Source organism: Lytechinus variegatus, chromosome 2, assembly GCF_018143015.1.
Source record: "Lytechinus variegatus isolate NC3 chromosome 2, Lvar_3.0, whole genome shotgun sequence".
In the NCBI taxonomy this organism is placed as follows: domain Eukaryota; kingdom Metazoa; phylum Echinodermata; class Echinoidea; order Temnopleuroida; family Toxopneustidae; genus Lytechinus; species Lytechinus variegatus.
In genome coordinates this window covers 9,077,721-9,098,833 of record NC_054741.1, presented here as the reverse complement: position 1 = coordinate 9,098,833, position 21,113 = coordinate 9,077,721, and the positions used below count along the sequence as shown (strand labels likewise).

Here is a 21,113-nt window from a genome sequence, read left to right as displayed (position 1 = left end):
GTCTTTTGCTTTCATTTCGGCGAGCGAGCAAATATAAACTTCTGTCTTTACACGTTTGGTCATAATTTTGTTGCAGTTCAGGGAGGCAAAGTCGTAAGACGGTGTCTATTCCATCTAGGTGACCGAACGTAAACTAAGAAAATGATAACTTCGTTCGATTTATAAATTGAATGAAAACCTATTGACATGAACCCGTTTTATGATCACTTGCTGCAGGTCGCGTGCGCAATCAGTTATGTGTTTTCTTGTCGGTAGGGGGAGAGGGGTACGAATGGCTTTCGTAACCTTTATCATTTTCTTATTTTTCTCAACTTTCTCTTCCTGTTCTATTCATTTTTCTTGGAGGGAGATGCAAAGGACTTTTGCCCCACAGAAAAATTGCATCCGATTCTTATTTTTAATGTGGGGGGGGGGGGGGTTAATTAAGGCTTGTAAGTTAAGACCCTAATTTACCCCTTTCTTTCCTTTTAATTATTTCCCTTCTGTTTTTTTCTTTGTTTTCATTTTATTTTCCTCTCTCATTCCTCTAACACCCAGCCATCTTCTCTCTCTCTCTCTCTCACACACACACACACTCCCTCCTCATTTGTATACACATCCACACTTTCTTCAATCTCTCTCACCCCCACACACCCTGTTTCCCTACCCCCATCTCCCACACACCCCCTCCTGAATGTCCTCTTGTCACCCCCCCCTCATCTTCTTGACTTTTCCAAGGAAAATTAGAATGAAACCACAAATATACAAATAAATAATGTTCAGGTTTTTCAATATTTTTTCTCAATAATTTAGTATCCTTACATCATCACAATAAAACAACAGTACCACTTAGTTAACAGCACATTGAAAATGCCTTCTAATACCAAAGGCGATATGTCTTTGGGCAGTTAGTCTGTCTGTCCGTCAGTCATTCCATCCAACTTAAGCAACATTTGGCGGATCAATTTTCAATTTGGTTCTTGTAATTTGGGAGTGACAATCTTATTGGTTTTATGGGTCATGAGGTCAAAGGTCACAGAATTCTTAACACACACATTATTGTGATAAAAGAAGAACCATTATAGTAATTGAATTTAAACCCTGCTCATGGACTCACACTGTCTTGACTACACAAAAAGATCTTATTCTTACAATGGCAGCTGCCAATGTTCACATTTTGACTCTTAATATTCTTCACTATTCAAAATACAATGTAATTGCAAGAGAGTCAAAGTTTAAAAGATAAGAGGAAAAAGAACACAGCTATAAAAAATGAGTATTTCTTCATTTTGAATTGCATTTTTCTATAGTTCTCAATTTCTTGTGGGAAGTGTGAACTGAATATTACTGGCAAGTGTAAACAGGCTTGAGTGTAAGTCATCACATTAAGTTGTATTAATTCAAAGGAATTTTACAATCAAAGGGGAAGAGGATAATGCTTTTATTAGTAGAATTATGATTGGGCACCCAACCAAAATAAAATTTCATGTGAAATCACAAAGTTCGTGAATAAGTTCATCCATATCTTTTTTGGGTAAACACATTGTCACATTCATATCATCAAGTAATGAATTGGATTAGTGACATGTACTCAAGGGGGGGGCAAAATTTGGAATAGGCTTACAATGTTAACATCGTTTGCTATTAAACAACATAAACAGTCTGTTTATTGAGAAAGAAATATTACTGATGTGAAAAAAGATAATGTAACAGAAATTATGCATAGCAAGAATAATGAAGTTGTCATAAATCAACACTATGATTTCAGTTTCAGGACAAGCCAAGCTGAAGATCTTTGTCTAAATAATCACAAACTAAATGGATCATTGACTATATGTTGATTTATATGCCTCCCCCATAATGACCTCTATGACCTTTGAACTTGGCATTGTGACCTCAATCTACTCATATCATCCTCAATCACATGTGCAAACAGGAACCAAGATTGAAGATGATCTATCCTGAGATTCCTAATTTATCATGCAAACAAGGTAATTCATTGAATATAATGACCCCTGTAACATTTGGCTTGATACCAAAATCCACTTAGTAATATTTTGTCACTCTAATATGCATACATGAGCAAAGTATGAATTTGGACTCACAAATGCTTCACCTATTAATTGTGCAAATAAATGAGGTACATACATAGTTGTATACAAAGACCTATTATGATAACCTATAGTGACTTTAAAACATGATAGATAAGCATGCAGTACAGTAGGAGGAAACGGTACTAAACTTTTCCCACATTTTAGGTATACATGGCCCTCAAGAATACCATTAATAATGTTGCAATTCAATGCTAACTACAATGAAAGTCTAAGTTTAATTTTGATTGGCTGTTGAGTATTGGGACCTTGGGTGGTTATCATTGAATGTATCATATCAAATATGCAAATGGATCAACGATGAAATAAATCCATCATTGTGTTTGTTTGACTTTTCTTTTACTTTCTTATCATGAAATTGTTAATGAAAACATCTAACAATACAAAATGACGTCTGGAATGTGCACACAAAGGAATCTTGGAAGTAAAATTAAGCCAATGCCATTGTCTATGACAATACACAAAAACTTAGACATCAAATGAACTTATAAATGTTTGTCGATAATGTTATTGTTATATGCAAGCTTACATCAAAATTGATCCATACTGACATTCATCTATTCATTCAACTTAATTTCTTCCTCTCTTGATTTGGTACAAAACAATAATGAGCGATTAATGTTATTTGCACTTGAAAATGAGTAACACGGACCTAAACACAAACTAATTATTGTCATAGAGACTCTTTATTCAGACTTTTTAGCTGTGGAAGTAGTCGTCCTACTTCAGACCTAAACATGTCAATGTCGCAAATTGGATTACCTGTCAGATCTAAATTTTGAAGATTTGGACAGGCTGCCAGGGGCTCTATGTGTATGAGAGAAGAGATATCTGAAAATATGGAGTTAAGAAACTATTTCAATTGATCTACATATTTGTTGAGTGGATGGTTGCATCATCATCCTCCTCCTTTTCATCCTCCTCCTCATCATCATCCTCCTCCTCATCATTATCATCATCCTTATCATCATCCTTATCATCATCATTCATCATCATCATCCTTATCATCATCATCCTTATCATCATCCTTTTCATCATCATCCTCATCCTCATCATCATCATGACATAATCATCATCCTTATCATTATCTATGTCACCACCACCACCATCAAGATCATCATACCGTAATTATCACAACCACTTGCATTACCATCATAGCATCATCGATTCATTATCACCACCACCACCACCACCACCATCATCACCACCACCACCATCATCATAATCATCAACATCATCATCATCATCAACATCATCATCATCATCATTTTCATCACCATCATTATCACCATTATCTTTATCTTCATCTTCTTCATCTTCGTTGTCACTATCATCCTCCTCCTCATCATCATTACCATCCTGGTATCATCATCACCTTATCTTCTTAATCTTAATCATTTTGCTATTTTTGAAAGGATACTGTTGTTTTTCAGTGATAAAGTTTCCAAGGAAGGCAACCCACGCAGGTGTGAGATGTCTTTGATCTTGTTGTCATCAGCCTTTAAATCAGACACACTAAACAGTAGATCGACATCATTGAGGGCAAGAAGATCGTTGGTTGAAAAATCCATGAATCGTAAAGATGATAAGTACTCGAGATGATGTAGTGTTGTTAACTCCTGTAAGAAAGATAGGTTACAACATTTGGAACTATCTATCCACCACATACAGTAATTTGTACCTTGTACATTAGTTTTGATAACCGAATTGGATTGAACATCCAATTTTTTTTCTCACTAATGTCTGGTAAAATCCTAGCTATTTATCTATATCTCTAGCCAAATTTTGTGTGTATATTTACCACCCACATTTATTATCACGAGGGTTGTCGGTCAAACACTTTTTTTAAGACATACCAGATAACCTGGGATTGCAAAAGTGTATTGAAATATTGAAAGAACATTCAACTGAATGATGAATCTTAACTAAAAGAAGAATTCCAGGAGAACTGCAATATCTAAATGGAGTTTGTAATTACTTTGGAAGAGAAATACTGCGAGTACATCTCTCAGGATTAACAAGAATGAATGACGTCACAATAAGGGCACAACTTATGTGCATGCAAAGTTGGTAAGAGGTCCTAAAGGTACACACCACTCGTTCCTTATCACTCATTTTGCATCAATTGCAATGGTGACATGCATGCTCTCCATGTATGGGACTAGCAACTGCAGACTGTACCCGCAGTGTGACAAACGATTCAGATTTTCTACAGTGGCTGCAATGATTCAAAAGATGCAGAGAAAAATCCTGTAACTGTTTGCACATTTGAAGTTATATTCTCTTGAATGTCTTATTTCCCTTTTTGTTGGAAATCAAGGCACAGGAAATACAATTTCTGCATATGATTAATGATTGTGTAGCTTTAGGACCCCTTCAAAATCCAGTTACAAAATAAAGGGGGTGTTTGGAAAACATGGCAGAAAGTTTAGTGTGTTTTGAGATGAACTTTTCGGCATTAACCAACACTAAAACTGACCTTGCCAGATACATCAAATGTCATTTTGTTGACCTCTGACTCTGTGACCTTTGACCTCTCCTGTAGATATCTCATGATGGCATTCTCCATGATAAACTTGGACCTGAGATCCTTGAAATAATCTGCTCTGTAGGTATCTTGAGCCAGGATGGTTGTGAAGCAGCTAAGCATCTCCGTCTCTAGTTTCAAGGGGTCGAGAACCCTCATGAGAAGGATCACTGTCAATAAACACCCTATACAAACATACAAACAATGGCTATAAATAACAGCACAGAAAATATGATATGGGACTACAGATAGAAAAGACGGGAATAAGGTGAATGAGAAAGCTCTGGTCTAAAGTTGTGCTTTAACTATGGATAGCCAAGTGTGACACAAATCTTAAACAGTACAGGGGGGTGTTTCACAAAGAAATAAGTTTGACTTAAGTCGCACTTAGATGCTGATGCATACATGATATGCAACACGCAATCTTCATTAATCAATACCCAATAATGTGCGTCCTCCTCGCATGATCTGACCAATGCAGTGAAGCCTTTTATACCGCGCACAACACAACTAGACATTTAAATGTAACCCTAAGTCATTCTTAAATATTTGTGAAACACCCCATGGTTTTGATTTATGAGCTAATTTGACACTCAATAACTGACTAGGAGTAATTACTGATATTGTTCTCATTAAAACATGAATAGGCAAGATAGGATTCTTTTTTTTAGGTAACATATGATGTAAATGCAATTTTGAAATTTTTGGCTTCCCATAAATTTAGCAGCCAGTTAAGCTATAATCTCAGTTCATTTCATTTCAGAATAGGGGCATGAGAGGCCCGCGTATGTTTGATATTTTTTTTTTTTGGGGGGGGGACCATCCGCCCCTAAGAATTCAGTCTCATATTGCATGATTACAGCAAAAATTTGCATGATGGAAGAAATTGCTTTCCTAACTTTAATTCACGTTATATAAATTAAAGGACAAGTCCACCCCCAAAAAAATTGATTTGAATAAAAAGAGAAAAATTCAACAAGCATAACACTGAAAATTTCATTAAAAACGGATGTAAAATAAGAAAGTTATAGCATTTTAAATTTTCAAAACAGTTATATGCACATCTCGGCCGGTACGCAAATGGGGAATTGATGACATCACTCACTCACTGTATTTTTTTGTATGAAATATATGTATTTTCTCGTCATTGTCATGTGAAATGAACTTTCATTCCTCCCTGAACACATGGAATTCCATTATTTTAACATTTTGCGCTTCAGGCAAGGAGGTCCTAATCGTCAAATTCATAAAAATTGAAATATTGTGTAATTCAAACCATAAAAAACAAAAGAAATAGTGAGTGAGTGACATCATTGACTCTCTCATTCGGATGTAACTGGCTCGTTCATATTACTATTTTGTTAAAAATAAGCGAAACTTTGAAATGTCATAACTTTCTTATTTTACATCCGATTTTGATGAGATTTTCAGCATTGTGCTTGTCTGATTTTTCTCTATTGATTCAAATCAACATATTTCTGAAATAGACTTGACCTTTAAGTATGCAAATTTTTGCATGAAAAAAATTCAGTTGTATCCATCAAATAAACTTGAAGACCCAAAAATATTTTAAAAGCAGTTATTGCCTTCTTTCATATTGTAACAAAGACTCACATTTATTGTCCGGTTCCAATTCTCTTAGTTGCTGACATGACTCTAGTTCTGTTTTGAGGAATTCTGTTTTTTCATCACTGAGTTCAGCAGTGAAGAGTGATCCTGAATCTTGAACGTCCTTACACCAACATTCCGTCACACCTGAAGTTTAAATCCAAATTTTTGTTACATAAAATGTCAATTTCAATAAAGGAATGAGAGAATATCAAAAAAATGGCACAAATAAAAATGCCATATTTTCAGAGCATTTCTGTTTCAGATTTCTATTTTGAACAATAAATCATTTTTTTTAATTTACATGCATGATTTTGGCAATAACATACGAGCTCAACATACTGAAATATAATTTTATCAAAAGCACAAAACTGAGAATGACTGAACAGAAAAGCTGTTGCAGTAAGAAAAATGGCCTAATTTTAAAGTGTCACTGTAATATATCAAAAGACCTGTTACCAGCCTAAAGGCTAAACATAGGCAAATCAATATATTCAATGCCGCCTCCGTCAGAAAAGCGGTGCCTATTGAGTCACTCAGCTATGCAGGTGAGATAAAATGAAATTCATTGTAACTTGGTGGTGTTTCAAAAAGCTATTTGAAGAACAGAAAAGCCCCCACCCCCCAAAAAATCCAAGTATTTTAAGGATTAAATACACTTTGATCAAGACCATAAACTAACTTTTATATCTAAAACATAGGTTCTAGGAGTAAACATGTCTTGTTTCTCAGCTGAAATAATCCATTCTCAACATAAAGCAAATGGAGATCAATACTAAGTATACTAAGCGAAGCCAATGCTAGACTTTAGGAGTAAAAATTGTTAGACAGGACCCTAAGTCTCAATTCTACATCTTTTTATCTTACCTTTATCTAGATGGCATGTTCTACAAACATCTTCGCTCAGTTTGACTTCAAGTTTTCTTCTATTCTCCTGATTTAATGCATCACTGTTGACTGTGTAGATCTTACCAAGAATTAAGGTTTATTTCTGCTCTAATAATATCACATCATTGCTGATTATTCATATGACAATGCCAAATGATAAATATTCAGAGTCTGAAAAATTAAATTTGAATATACTATTCGAAATAAACTTCAGAATATACAATCTAATTCTCAAATTGTTGTAATGTTGTTGTGATGTGGATCATAAGGACTGATAAACTATTTGTTCAATGCATGTTGAGAAATGAAATCACCAAGTTCTTTTCAACAATGTGGAAACAAAAAGTGCCAAAATGAAAGAAGATTGACACAAAACAAGTAGTGGGTATTAAAAAATTCTAGCCCTCTAAACAGACAGGATCAGAATTGATTTTATTATTTACAAAATTTAATATATGTGTCTACCTGTGTTGCTTGAAGTACTCAAATACACAAAGCCCTAGATTCATTACCCCTGATCACAAGCACATGGACATATAATACAGACTTCCTCTAAAAAGCATCCATAGTCAACTAAAAGAAGTTCACCCTGACGATAAATTGGTCTTTATAAAAGCAGAAAGATTGAACATGTCGCTAAGCAAGGAGAGGGGTAGATGGGCTGGACACAGGTAGACCCACATATCTTCAGTCTAACCGGCCACCTGTCTAAAGTGAACACCAGACTTTAGTGGCCACAATAATATTCTCCCTATTGGAAAAAATAATGTTATAGAACCTGTTAATAAAGGTCACCTGTCTCTAGTGGCTCCTCTTTATGTTTCCACTTGGTGGTCTTAATAGACAGGGTTGACTTGACTGTAAATGATATGACCAGTTTAATTATTGCTTGGTTTAAAAACGAATCAATGTTTCTGCCTGTTTTGCTTAGATCAACACAAATTACATGGAATGTTCAGACATGGATCGTAGTGTGATCCATGATTCAAAAGAGGATTAGAAAAAACCATCAACTGTTTCACCGCAATGAACATTATTTATTCTTTTTACATAGAAAGGATACCCACATGATGCTGTGGTATTGATTATTCCTTGAATTCTTCCACGTTCCATCTACGATTTGATCATTTACAGACACCACCGCTGATTGCTGCTGGAGGTTTACAGGTTGACTGAATATCACCATGATTTGATTGAGGGCGCTGTTTACATACATTACTGGGATCCCTAACGGTTTCTCACCTGTAAGTCAACAAATAAACAAATAATAGCCATCAAAGAAAAAGAAAAAGTCAATAATTCATTGGAGAGAAAAAGAAAATTCAATAAATCACTGGAGTGCAAGAGTAGGCATACTGGGCCAAAGCATAAGCATTGTCTGGTTGAGATCAAGGGAGTTTTTCATGAAGCAAACAGTCAGTGATTTTCACTGACTAACTTGCTCTGAGCCAATTAGATGCGATGATTTCAGTAGCTTATAACAGTTGTTAGTGAAAATCCCCATTTGTTTCATAGAATGTTCCCCCTGTTCTATACTGCCAGTGTAAAATAAACAACACTTAGAAACAAAGGTGTGTGCTGTATCGTTGGAGACAAATACAAAATGAACATTTCCGTCTTAAAAATAGCCTATGGGATTGAAATCATTTTCCTTTAAAACCAAAGGGGTGTGTTTGACTTTTTGATTAGCATAAACAGATGTCTGACAAATAAAGGGGAAGTTCACCATGATACCAGAAAAAAAAAGTTAAATGATCTGTCTGTTGGTATAATGAAGGTTCAATAAAAAAACATTTTCATTTTGAGAAATTTACATTTCATTATTTTTATTTTTTTACTATACGATACATGGGAAAGCTGGTGGCATTTGATGTCAATATGAAGAAAAAAAATTCTGATAACTGTCTAATTTTTTATGGAATTTCATCAAACCTTCACTGTCACTGATATTTTTCATAATTTTTGTCTACTATTTAACAAATATGGTGTCCCTTTCAACCTCCATAACAGTAATATTTCCTTTTAAATTCCATTTTTAAAAACATTCTTATAGATTGTAAATCATTATTAATAGTAAAAAAAAGTGTAACTTTCAACCTCATTTCTTTTCAACCTATTTCCTATTTTGAATATATTAAGTTTTTTTTATAAAAAAGCAGATGTGTGTAGGGCTATGTTGCTTATCTAGTCACTTACCTCTACCCATGAGCCATCTGTGATAGAACCATGCACTTTGATCATTGGGGTCAGTAAAGAAAGCATTCTGCACCAACTCATATTCTAGTATATTATAAAGAAAAAACAACGACAATGGTTTAATATTATTAAAAACTAGCAGTGAGTCAAAACTGTCTTTAATTTGATTTAGGCTACCATATTGGTATGTACCATGGACATCTGAAAATTGGCCGTAGAGAATAGTTATGATTAGTTATACGTCAGATATCCTTCAGCTGCTACTCCTACTCATCATAATTTTGATAAAAAAGTAAGTAGAAAAAAAGCCTTGACGATACCTTGCATGAGGATTTCCTCTTTGATTCGCCCTTTCTTTTCTTGATCAGGATGAAGTTGAGGGAGTAGCTTACTCCTGTAATGCCAGGAGGAGTAGTTGGAGAAGTTTGTACTGATCTTAGTACTGGTAAATTCAAGATCGTCTGACGGTGCTACAGCTGACCTAGCGACGACAAACCTACGGTAGTCCCAGCAGTGAACTGAATGAAGACATGAAGGTGAAAATCAAGATAAGAAAAAGTAAATCTCACTTGACATTGCATCTTAAAGCCTCTAATAAGTTTTGGTAAAACCCCTAAATGTGGCTGCTACTGTTTCGGTTCATTATTCCACCAAATGATCGAGTGTGTCCTAAAGCTGGTATGGTGCAGATGATATGTAATAAAACAAAATGTTTCAGTGGATTTCTTAACAATATTACAGGATCACTAATTTGATAGTGAGTCTAATCTAAAGTAAACATAATGCATACATTTTTTTTTAGCTTTGTTTTGAAATTTCATGATCTATGTATGTAGCTATCAGATGTCCAATTACTAAATTTGTAAGATAAGAGTTGAAAGGTCCTTTTCAATGAAAAAGATTAAAGAGAGATGGTGCTAGAAACCTAAAACTTACAATTTTTACAGAGAACAGAAAAAATGAAAATCACGAAACAATACAAAAATTATAATTTTATAGCATTAACTGACATAAAAGTACTTTAAAAGTCATATTCATTTTAATAATATTCATCTCATTTGCTTATAAACACACTGGTTTCAAACACGAATCTACTTTGTCAGAAGTCTCTAAGCTCTCTACTATAAGACCCCCCCCCAAAAAAAAAAATGTTGTATTGGTTTAACCAACCATACCTGAAAAGTATCCCCTACCCTAGCCTAGGATTTGTTTAGTATTTGTACTGTTATCGAAAGCATCAATATCAGATCATGTCCTGCTGACTTTGTCATCAAAGTATAAACACAAAAGTATTGTAGACAGTAAAGTGATTTCTTCATTCCAAAAAATTTGTCAAAAATTGAATATTCACTGAGGAATAATTTTCACCCCCCCCAAAAAAAAAAAAAAAATATGTACCCGTACACCACTATTTACTCTTGAAAATGTTGGTATTTTATATCTTGGTCTGTTGTGTATAATGACGTGGTGCATGAGAATCTCACGCTGGGGTGAATGGGTAACCATTTACTTTGGTGAAATGAATCTTCAATGGGTGTATGTTTGTATGAGTGTGAGTGTTGGGGGTGTATACAGTGGAACATCAATTATATGCAGACTGGAAAAAAACCCACACAAACCTACCTTATTTTCAAAGACACCTACTTCAATAAACAATTTTTTTTGCCTAATACAGCTCTATCAGAGCAGCTGTATACCTGTTTCTACATCAAGGAATGAAAGGTCCCCATTTAATACCCTACTTGGATAGCATGCAGCACAATATTTATATAATTCTTTCTGAAGAAAATTAATGCCCGGAGAAGAACTTATGGTAATGACCCTCTAATTATCAAGAGACAGAAATCAGAACCATTTTTCATGCTGCCAATTTAGTCTAACTACAACCAAAGAGGAGAGTATTTAAACATGAATAATAATTTCTTACAGGTAATCAATCCCCAGGCACTGGTTGTTGGCTTATAAATGTTGGTTATACATTGTTACAGTTTCCGAAGGAAAATTTGTTGCCAAGTCATTGTTCATTGTTATATGTTCCTGGAAATTAAATAAACATAAACATGAAATACATCTATAGTTGCACAGCTCAGTGTATTCTATTCAATACTCTTCATTCTTCCTTCCCCTTTCATCTTTTTAATCACTTGAAATATCAATGATGGCCACATCACATCCCATCCTCCTCTGAGGCACTGTCCCGAGTGTGGAAATTGGGGGAAAAACAGGATTTTTTATCAAATGATGGATAACAAACAGAATGATGGATTAGACTTACAATTTCTCTCATCATATTCCAGATAGAGATTACAGAGCTTGAGTTCCTGTTTCCAATCTGGTTTTGGTGTATGATCCATAACCCAGCATCGATGATACCAAGCACCATAGGATTTAGGGTTCACCCTCAAGCAATTCTCAATAAATCCCAACTCTCGATCGTACAGATCCTCCATCTCATCACATGACCTGGACGTAATATATTAAGCCACCATTATAATGCTGTGAAGAGTTTGTTTTTAAAGATTGAATGAATAATATAAATTTAATGGGCTATTATTTTAACATGCAAATATTAATGACTCCGCTTTTACTTTCATTGACTTGTGACGTAAAAAAATTCTGTTTTTTCCCTGTTGCTATTATTATATCATTATCGTCATCATCTTCATCATCATCATCATCATCATCATCACCATCATCATTATTATTATTACAATACGTGATTTTACTCTAAAGATATTTTGAGAGTTGATTTTGACTCCACACAGAGGATAAAATCAGGTGTAAAGAGTTCCAACTTACTTAGTCTCTGCAAATACTTGGAATGTTTCTTTTCTTACATTCCATAGTGTGTAGACATCAGGATTTGCTGAAAGAAGCTGAGCACACACTTCTAAGATCTCCCCATCATATTCTTTCTTCTTTCTCTGAAATGACATTGGGAAGAATTTGATAAATTCACATTCAGTTTTAAAGGGAATGAATCCCTGAGAGAGTTGTAAGTAAACAGAAAAATGAAACAAACAAATCTATGAAAGTTTTTTTGAAAAATTGAACAAAAAACAAGAAAGTTATGAGCATTTGATTGAGATCACAAATTGTTGAAATCCTCCCATCCGCAACAATTTGTGACATCAGAGAAGCGCAACTCTCCCATTTGTGCACTGAAATATACCCCCAAACATCTATTTTCACCCATTCTAATCAGTCACGTTTTAAAACAATAAAATGGCTGTTTCCATTAATGTTGTAACCGATTTTTATTCCAATTCCCAATCCGATCTTCCCCTTTTTTCTACATTTTTCCGAACTCCGATTTCTGACAAGTGGGGAAAAAATCGGATCAGAAAAACCAAAACATAACAAGACAAAAAAAAACATGTGGCGACATGTTTGCCGTCAAAATGCGCTGGTGATTTGTTTTGATCTCGGACAAAAGCGGTGGAAGGAAAAGAAAAAAGAAGATAGAGGAGAAGAAAATTATGATTTGTTTTTATCTCCGATATTAGCGGAAAGGGAGGTGGAGGAGGAGATGAAGATTTGTTTTGATCTCCGACATAGTCGGTGGAAGAACAAAAAGATGATGATAATTGGTAATAATTTGTTTTGATCTTAAGCGGAGGAAAATAAGATTTAGTTGAACACGCTGACATGCGCTGTAATATTTACGATTATCTGACTATGCGTCCTCTAAGAGTTTAGGATTACCTCCGCAATCACAACGATGTTGTAGAGAAAGTGAATATCATCGTAAACAACTTGGGATAATAATGCGTCTTTTTTGGGAGTTCATGCGACCTTTAAGAGTTTACGATTACCTCCGCCATCACTACGATGTTGTAGAGAAGGTGAATATCATCGTAAACAACTTTGGATAATAGTGCGTCTTTTTCGGTAAGTAATGCGACCTCTAAAAGTTCACAACCGACTCCGCCATCACCACAATGTTATAGAGAAGATGAATATCATCGTAAACAACTCTGGATAATAATGCATCTTTTTCGGGAGGTCATGCGACCTTTAAGAGTTTACGATTACCTCCGCCATCACTACGATGTTGTAGAGAAGGTGAATATCATCGTAAACAACTTGGGATAATAATGCGTCTTTTTCGGGAGGTCATGCAACCTTTAAGAGTTTACCATTACCTCCGCCATCACTACGATGTTGTAGAGAAGGTGAATATCATCGGAAACAACTTTGGATAAAAGTGCGTCTTTTTCGATAAGTAATGCGACCTCTAAAAGTTCACGACAGACTCCGCCATCACCACAATGTTATAGAGAAGATGAATATCATTGTAAACAACTTTGGATAATAGTGCGTCTTTTTCGGGAGGTCATGCGACCTCTAAGAGTTTATGATCACCATCACTACGATGTTGTAGAAAAGGTGAATATCATCGTAAACAACTTTGGATAATAATGCGCCTTTTTTGGGAGGTCATGCGACCTCTAAGAGTTTACGATTACCTCCGCCATCACTACGATGTTGTAGAGAAGGTGAATATCATTTGAAACAACTTTGGGTAGTAGTGCGTCCTTTTCGGTAAGTAATGCGACCTCTAAAAGTTCACGACGGACTCAGCCATCACCACGATGTTGTAGAGAAGAGGGCAGAGGCCTATCGCTGATCAGCGGTAGTGTCGCGCGCTGCAATGCCATTATCTTCTTTTCCTTCCTCCGATTATGTCGGAGATCAAAACAAATCATCATCTTCTTCCTCCGCTTTTGTCATAGATCAAAACAAATTCTGTCATCAATGTAGCTTGCAGCATTTGTCCACGTGCCGGCCACATAAAAATTTTAATGTATTTTTTTGTTTTTGAATATCTTCCGATCCGATATCCGAACCGATTTCGATTTTAGGAGCAAAACTTCCGAACCGAACTCCGATCCCGTTATTGCTCCAACTTACAACATTAGTTTCCATAATAAATGCCACAAAGGGTCTGACATATTTTAATAAACTTTTAAAATCACATTTAGATGCAAGATTACTTTTAAGCAGTTTATAAATAATGCATGGCTTAACGCACGATTGGTGACAGGTGATCGTTTTTTTTTTCTTTGTGAGATACCCCAAAATGTCCACTTCTGTTTAAGACGGAATATCCTAGAACCCTTTTTAAATTTTGACATAACAAACTGTGCATGAGTTTAATTTTTTTTACAACAAGAAATATTGATGAGATGACAGGCAGAAAGATAAACGAATGCTGCAAGATACCACTGGATAGAGACAGATGGAAAACCATGACATCCAACCTCTTCAAAGAGAAGGAACGGCGAGTGGTAAGGTAAGGTAAGCAACAAGAATTTTAACTGACAAATGTTTGGTTTTCAATTGTAGCTGTTGGGAATCAACATGACTCAGAATCTGATAGCAACTGAGAGAGTGTGTCAATGTCATGCGCACCTTACAGTATATGGCTTATGATACACCTCAGAGCTCACCTTAGCTGATGGTTTAATGTGCTGAAATAATCTTACCTTTTCAAACACTTTCTGGGTTCCAGCTGTATAGAGTTTTAGTTTCTTTTCACGTTCCTTTCTCTTTGCCTCTTGCTGCTCTTCAGTCGTCTTCACTTTCAAACGGCCATGCTGCAACACAAGCACATGAATGTCAATGCAGGGTCACTGGACTTGGTGGATGACATATCATTTAAAACAAAACAATTTTTACAAAAAAATAATTTGCTGGTAAATGGATAAATATTTATTTGTTCTGTATTAACCAGACAGATTTATCCAGACAGTACACAAAAACAAACTTCTGTTGCCATTTCTTAACAAAATTTACATGCAAGTCTAACAATTACATGCAGGAAGTAGAACTAGGCATTAGACATATTATTCTTATAAATAATTTGTCAAACAGTTTGGGATTATTGAATGAATTTTGGTATGTTGTGGCAGAGTGAATAAGTCTCCTAACTTTGAAACAGAGAGGATCATGGATATGGTTTCGAGTCTTAAAAAATCTTCTCCAGCAAGAAATCGATCCACATTATGCTGCACTCAACCCAGGTGAGGTAAATGGGCACCTGGCAGGTATTTCTTTGAATGTTTAAAATTATGACTTTATTATATCAACAGCCATCAGAAAGTTGTACAAGGGTTTAGTATAGTGAGTGATTGGAGGCTATTACAGACTGGCGTGTACCTAATGCGCACATCATACGCATTAGATAATTTTATCCACTCAAAATTTGCAACATCCTTCTAAAGGGAAAATAAATAGAAAAAGATGAATGGTCAAAAACACATTTTCAGTGTATTCATAATTATATTCTCCAAATGATACAATATGGTCAAATAGCTCATCAGTGATTTTGTTGTTTTCTCAACTTTTAGCGATGATAGTATGCTGTTTAGAAGAACAATTTATAATTATAGATAAATTATTCAATAATAATTTTTATCAATAAATTGTTCTTCAAAATGTTTATCGAAGGTCATCATAACGGAGCGGTTCAAGGGTCAGACCTTTTGTATTTGCTTTGACAAACACATCACATCGAGAGATCTACATGACATTGGTCTGGTAAGAAACCCCTCATTTTTGCCATTCATAGAATAGTGAAATAATTTTCATCCCTTCAATGAAGGGACAAAAATTATACGCAAATCATACGAAAATCAGGTTTCCGCCACATTACAGAGTACGTGTACGGGCCTCCAAGCTCTTCAGTCTATGTATTGGTGAGTGGAGCCAACGCAGTTCAGCAGAACAACCAAAATACAGAGACTGAAGCTTTTGGTCTACTAGATCTACCAGCTGACCCCATCCTTGCACCCGAGCGTCCCCGAAACTTCAGCGGCGCAGAGGAACTTTCCGAGCCCTGGCAGCCCGCGACGGGTGTTGCCGGTTCTCAGATAAGTCAGTCAGTCTCTCACTCTTTCTTTCTCAAACGCGCCAAACGTACCACACTGTAAAAAAAATCAACCATCAAATAAATATTAAGATAAGATTAATGTACAAAAATATACCATTATGTCTCTATAAATATCCGGAAGGATGTAAAAATTCCCTAAAATTCTGACAAATCGACAGGTCTTCTTCGAGAAATCTTGCGAGATCATCGACTACCTACGGTGTCGCCGAAATGTTGAATTTATGAAAAGAAAGGAAAATAATCAAAATGACGCACCGGTACTGTATTACCGTATGCATTATTAAGAAGAATTATTCATTTATTATTTATTATTGATATGAAGAATTATTGAGTAAAAATGGAACATCCTACTTTGTTAGTTTCCTTTTCAATCCTCCTTTCCTTTTATTCTCTCTTTCCTTCTTATAAAGATTCTCAAACCTTCACCACTATTTCGATTTTTGCTGCTATTTTTACAAATTTTTTGTCAGGGTGAACTTCCCTTTAACTGTTATTTGAAACGTTGTCTCCCCCACTCCATTGTGATCTCTTATGCTTGATTCTTGTTTTTCACTCTCTTTTGTTTCCATATCTCCCCCTCTTTTTCTCTCTTTTCTGTATCTTGTCTTTTTCCTTCCATTTTCTCCCCTCTCTTTATGTTTCTATTTTTTTTGGGGGGGGGGCACAAGCCAGATGTGGCCCAGTGGATACACCACTGCACCATTCTGTTTAAAAGTGGAAAAGATTTGCTTAAAGGTCAAGTCCACCTCAGAAAAATGTTGATTTGAATCAATAGAAAAAAATCAGACAATATTAGGTAAAATAGGAACATTTTACGTAATGTTTTGTTTAAATAGCCGAATCTGGGGTAGAAAATACACAGCAAACATGCATGTTCCCTTTCTACCAAATATTGGATAAAATTTAACTGTGTTTCTAGAGTGTATGATACAAAAACTAGTGATTTTGTAGAGACAATGTTCTCACAAAATATGTTCCCACTAATATCTCAGATTGTAACTACATCTACTTTAACATACAATCATATACAAATGTTATTCATGACCAATATCATCTGGGGCGATTGTGTTCCTAATTATCTGACCTCCCAATATGATCACCTCCCTTTTGTCATCCAATTTGATAGGAAGAATATAATAGGAATGCCAAAAATGTCTTGATGGTTTGAGCGACCGTTCAGGGTAGCCATGCTATAAGGCCGGGTAGTAGTATGCAAAGTTTAGAAACATTTAAGCACTACATAAATTTTACATATTATTTTTATTATGTGATGATTGCTGATGTGGTTTACGGTACACCATGTGGAGTGTTATAGAAACAGTGGATAGAAGAGAAGAAGTGGATAGGCGAGAAAGTGGAGATTTGAGAATAGAGTATTCTTTCTGAAGACGGACAATCAACCTGTCCGAAACGTCGAGTCTCTCTACTACTCATCATCTCTATGGAAGCAGGAGACCGTCAAAAACACGGATATACGTCGTGTCGTAATTCATTTTACTACACGACGTAAATAATTACGTAGTGTAGTAATTCGAATTACTACACGACGTAAATAATTACGTAGTGTAGTAATTCGAATTACTACACGACGCAATTCCGAATTACTGCCCAACGATTTAATGTCATGACGTTAAATGAATTAGTGTCGCTACATCAAATAATTAAGGTCGTGTAGTAATTCGAATTACTACACGACGTAAATAATTACGTAGTGTAGTAATTCCAATTACTACACTACCTAAAGAATTACGTCGTGTAGTAAATAATTACTACACGACGTAATTCCGAATTACTGCTCAACGATTTAACGTCATGACGTTAAATGAATTAGTGTAGTGACGTTAAATCAACCAATGAGACCGTTCGTTATATGAGCGCAATGCGAAGAGCTGAGACTACAGAGTATTGTACAGGAACGTACCGGCAGGAAGTTAGTTGGATGTCCTGACTAATCTCTTGGTGCCGCCAGTGGATAGAGTAAAAAAAACAAGGAGAGAGAGATTACATAATAGGAGAGAGAGAAGCTAAAGGGGGAGATTGGAAAGAAAAGAAGGGGGAACGGGAGAGAAAGAGAAGGGAAGTTAGTTGGATGTTCGATATTCGATATTCAAACTGTGAAGTTGGTTTGATATTCAGGTTCGATATGCAAACGCCTGTGAAGCTGGACCATTTTTTTTGGTGTGAAATCGCCATTTTGTTTCCGCTCAAGCGCGATCGCATCAATTGTATAGGTGTATACCCATCGTGTTCATGATTACAAAAAGTGCTTAGAACGTCCAGATATCATCCCCGAATATATCAAAGCTCTTCGGCTCGTGAGATATCATCTTCATGGACCAATTAATTATGCAAACTGCTAGTCCTTAACAGGTCCCTTTTCAAGTCACTGATTAGAGACTACATTTAAAATAAAATTTAGCTTGCGCCCCACGCTCTGTTTTTAAAAAAAATGTGTGTCACCCTCCCCCTGGCCCCAAAATGTTACTTTGTCTCCTCCTAGGTTAAAAACCTTGGTGCCGTCACATGCCACGGACCCGATCCGCATAGCACTGCCCCCCAAAAAAGTTCTACAACCGAGAATAGGAAATGATAATAGGAAAGAAAGGAAAGAAAGATGAAAGATACGTCATTTTATGCATAACATGTCAAAATCAATCTCAAAGTTAAAGTTTTTTTTCTCTCGCTGGCTCGAGACTTATTATTAAGCAAATTTTTGCTGCATGCGCCATTGTGTGCCCCCTCTTTTTGTAGTTCATTTTGTTCTTATAACGCACTGAGCTTGGGGCTTCGCCCTATTGCTCGGGGCACAATCATAAAACATCCTGTTCATACAATGATATGACCCCTCCGTTCTCCCTTCTCTTTCTCTCCCGTTCCCCCTCCTTTTCTTTCCAATCTCCCCCTTTCGCTTCTCTCTCTCCTATTATATATTCTCTCTTTCCTTGTTTTTTTTACTCTATCCACTGGCGGCACCAAGAGATTAGTCAGGACATCCAACTACCTGCCGGTACGTTCCTGTACAATACTCTGTAGTCTCAGCTCTTCGCATTGCGCTCATATAACGAACGGTCTCATTGGTTGATTTAACGTCATGACGTTAAATCGTTGAGCAGTAATTCGGAATTACGTCGTGTAGTAATTATTTGCTACACGACGTAATTCTTTAGGTAGTGTAGTAATTGGAATTACTACACTACGTAATTATTTACGTCGTGTAGTAATTCGAATTACTACACGACCTTAATTATTTGATGTAGCGACACTAATTCATTTAACGTCATGACATTAAATCGTTGGGCAGTAATTCGGAATTGCGTCGTGTAGTAATTCGAATTACTACACTACGTAATTATTTACGTCGTGTAGTAATTCGAATTAGTACACTACGTAATTATTTACGTCGTGTAGTAAATTGAATTACGACACGACGTATATACGTGTTTTTGACGGTCTCCTGCTTCCATACATCTCTACTCGCCGACTCAAGCCAGCATCTCCTCATCAGCTCTACTACTCAAGCTGTTATCACTCAACATTCCTTCTGGTTTACAGTCCTTTTCAGGACTATTTTCAAGAAAGAATACTCTATTCTCAAATCTCCACTTTCTCGCCTATCCACTTCTTCTCTTCCCCTACAGAAATTTCCAAGCTTGCGGGAAGCGTGCGACTAGCTTGCGCAAGCTTGCGGCATGCTAGTAACTAGCATGCGGTTAGCTTAATAAGCGTGTGATATGCGTGCAGAGTAATAGTTAAGCGATCTTTTAGCGAGCAGGGACTGTTCGCTAGCATGCACTCGCTTATTAAGCGAGTGCCCTGCTAGTCGCATGCTAGTTACTAGCAAGCGGCACGCTTAAATTTCGGTAGGGGTTCTTCTATCCACTGTTTCTATAACACTCCACATGGTGTACCGTAAACCACATCAGCAATTGTACATGCCACCATGCAAACCTTCAAACATCTATGTGATGATTATTATTAAATATACAATGAACGTCTTTTTCTTGTGCCTGCCCGAATGAAGACAAAGAATATAAGTATAAACAGTCATGGATTATTGGTTGTTGCAGACAGAAATAATATATAACATAAATAAATTAAGTAAATATATTTGAACTGCAAAGCAGCACCATTAAATAATTTCAAAAATTAAAAAAATGATTTAAATAAACAAAAACAAAAAACATCTCCAGTAAAATTTTAAAGGCATTTCTTAACAATATAATGATATGACTTAAGAGTTGAGCTACAATATTTTTTCTTCTGTTTGTGTGATATGGTGTGTTATCCCGGTGTGTTATATAACCTTGAAAAAGAACAATTGAAAATCAGTTAGTGCTCTGAACAGGTAAACGGAACATAAACACTGTAACAATCTTACTCCATATACTACAACTGGAGGCCAGAGCAAAAAAATAAAACAATAATTTTCAGTCACATATATCTTGTATGCATGAATTTATTTTTTCCCACTCTTCCTGAGTGTTTTTTAATATACATCATCAAATATAACACACATCAAAGTTCATGAATTTTTCAACAAAACCTTTGTAATGTTAACCAAAGCATTATATATAATAGCTTGTTAAACAAAATTCTCTTCTGAATAGTCTGCATTTGTGTACCACCTGGTATTAAGATAAACAGAAAATTACTGATGTGTTCAAACTTGAATTGAGCAAATATAAGGGAAACATAGGAAATTATGTAACTGCTATGTGAAACTCATTATAATCGCCTTTCAATAGGTAAAAGTGAGGCTAGATCATATTAAAACCCATTATCTGTTGTTGTTGTTTAGTTTTTAGTGGCACTCTCATCCCCCCCCCAATAAAAATAACATATCCACCACTCAAAATTATCTCACATTACTGTCATTATTTTATTTATCAGTAGAAAAGAGCTTTCATAC

The 21,113-nt window shown here is 35.7% G+C and overlaps 1 protein-coding gene across 1 annotated transcript; it reads right to left on the bottom strand.

The window, feature by feature from the left end:
* Window positions 1-757: 757 nt before the first annotated feature.
* LOC121407247 (geranylgeranyl transferase type-2 subunit alpha-like) lies at window positions 758-16,407 on the bottom strand. The gene is made up of 12 exons (XM_041598222.1): window positions 16,299-16,407; window positions 14,799-14,909; window positions 12,109-12,233; window positions 11,585-11,772; window positions 9,630-9,827; window positions 9,310-9,393; window positions 8,177-8,355; window positions 7,093-7,192; window positions 6,232-6,372; window positions 4,570-4,802; window positions 3,511-3,709; window positions 758-2,921 (listed from the first exon to the last, which is right to left on the bottom strand). Exons 1-12 carry the CDS (start codon window positions 16,389-16,391, stop codon window positions 2,764-2,766), a joined length of 1,809 nt encoding a protein of 602 aa, XP_041454156.1. The 5' UTR covers window positions 16,392-16,407; the 3' UTR covers window positions 758-2,763.
* Between the last annotated feature and the right edge of the window lie 4,706 nt (window positions 16,408-21,113).

Bases quoted from the DNA above. Each gene is read 5' to 3' on its own strand.
- LOC121407247 (XM_041598222.1), bottom strand. From the start codon at position 16,391: ATGATCTCGCAAGATTTCTCGAAGAAGACCTGTCGATTTGTCAGAATT. The intron at 4,803-6,231 runs GTGAGTCTTTGT...ATGTTTGTATAG, and splicing joins ATTGGAACCGGACAATAAAT to GGTGTTTATTGACAGTGATC. The intron at 2,922-3,510 runs GTATCCTTTCAA...CCATATTTTCAG, and splicing joins TTTATCACTGAAAAACAACA to ATATCTCTTCTCTCATACAC.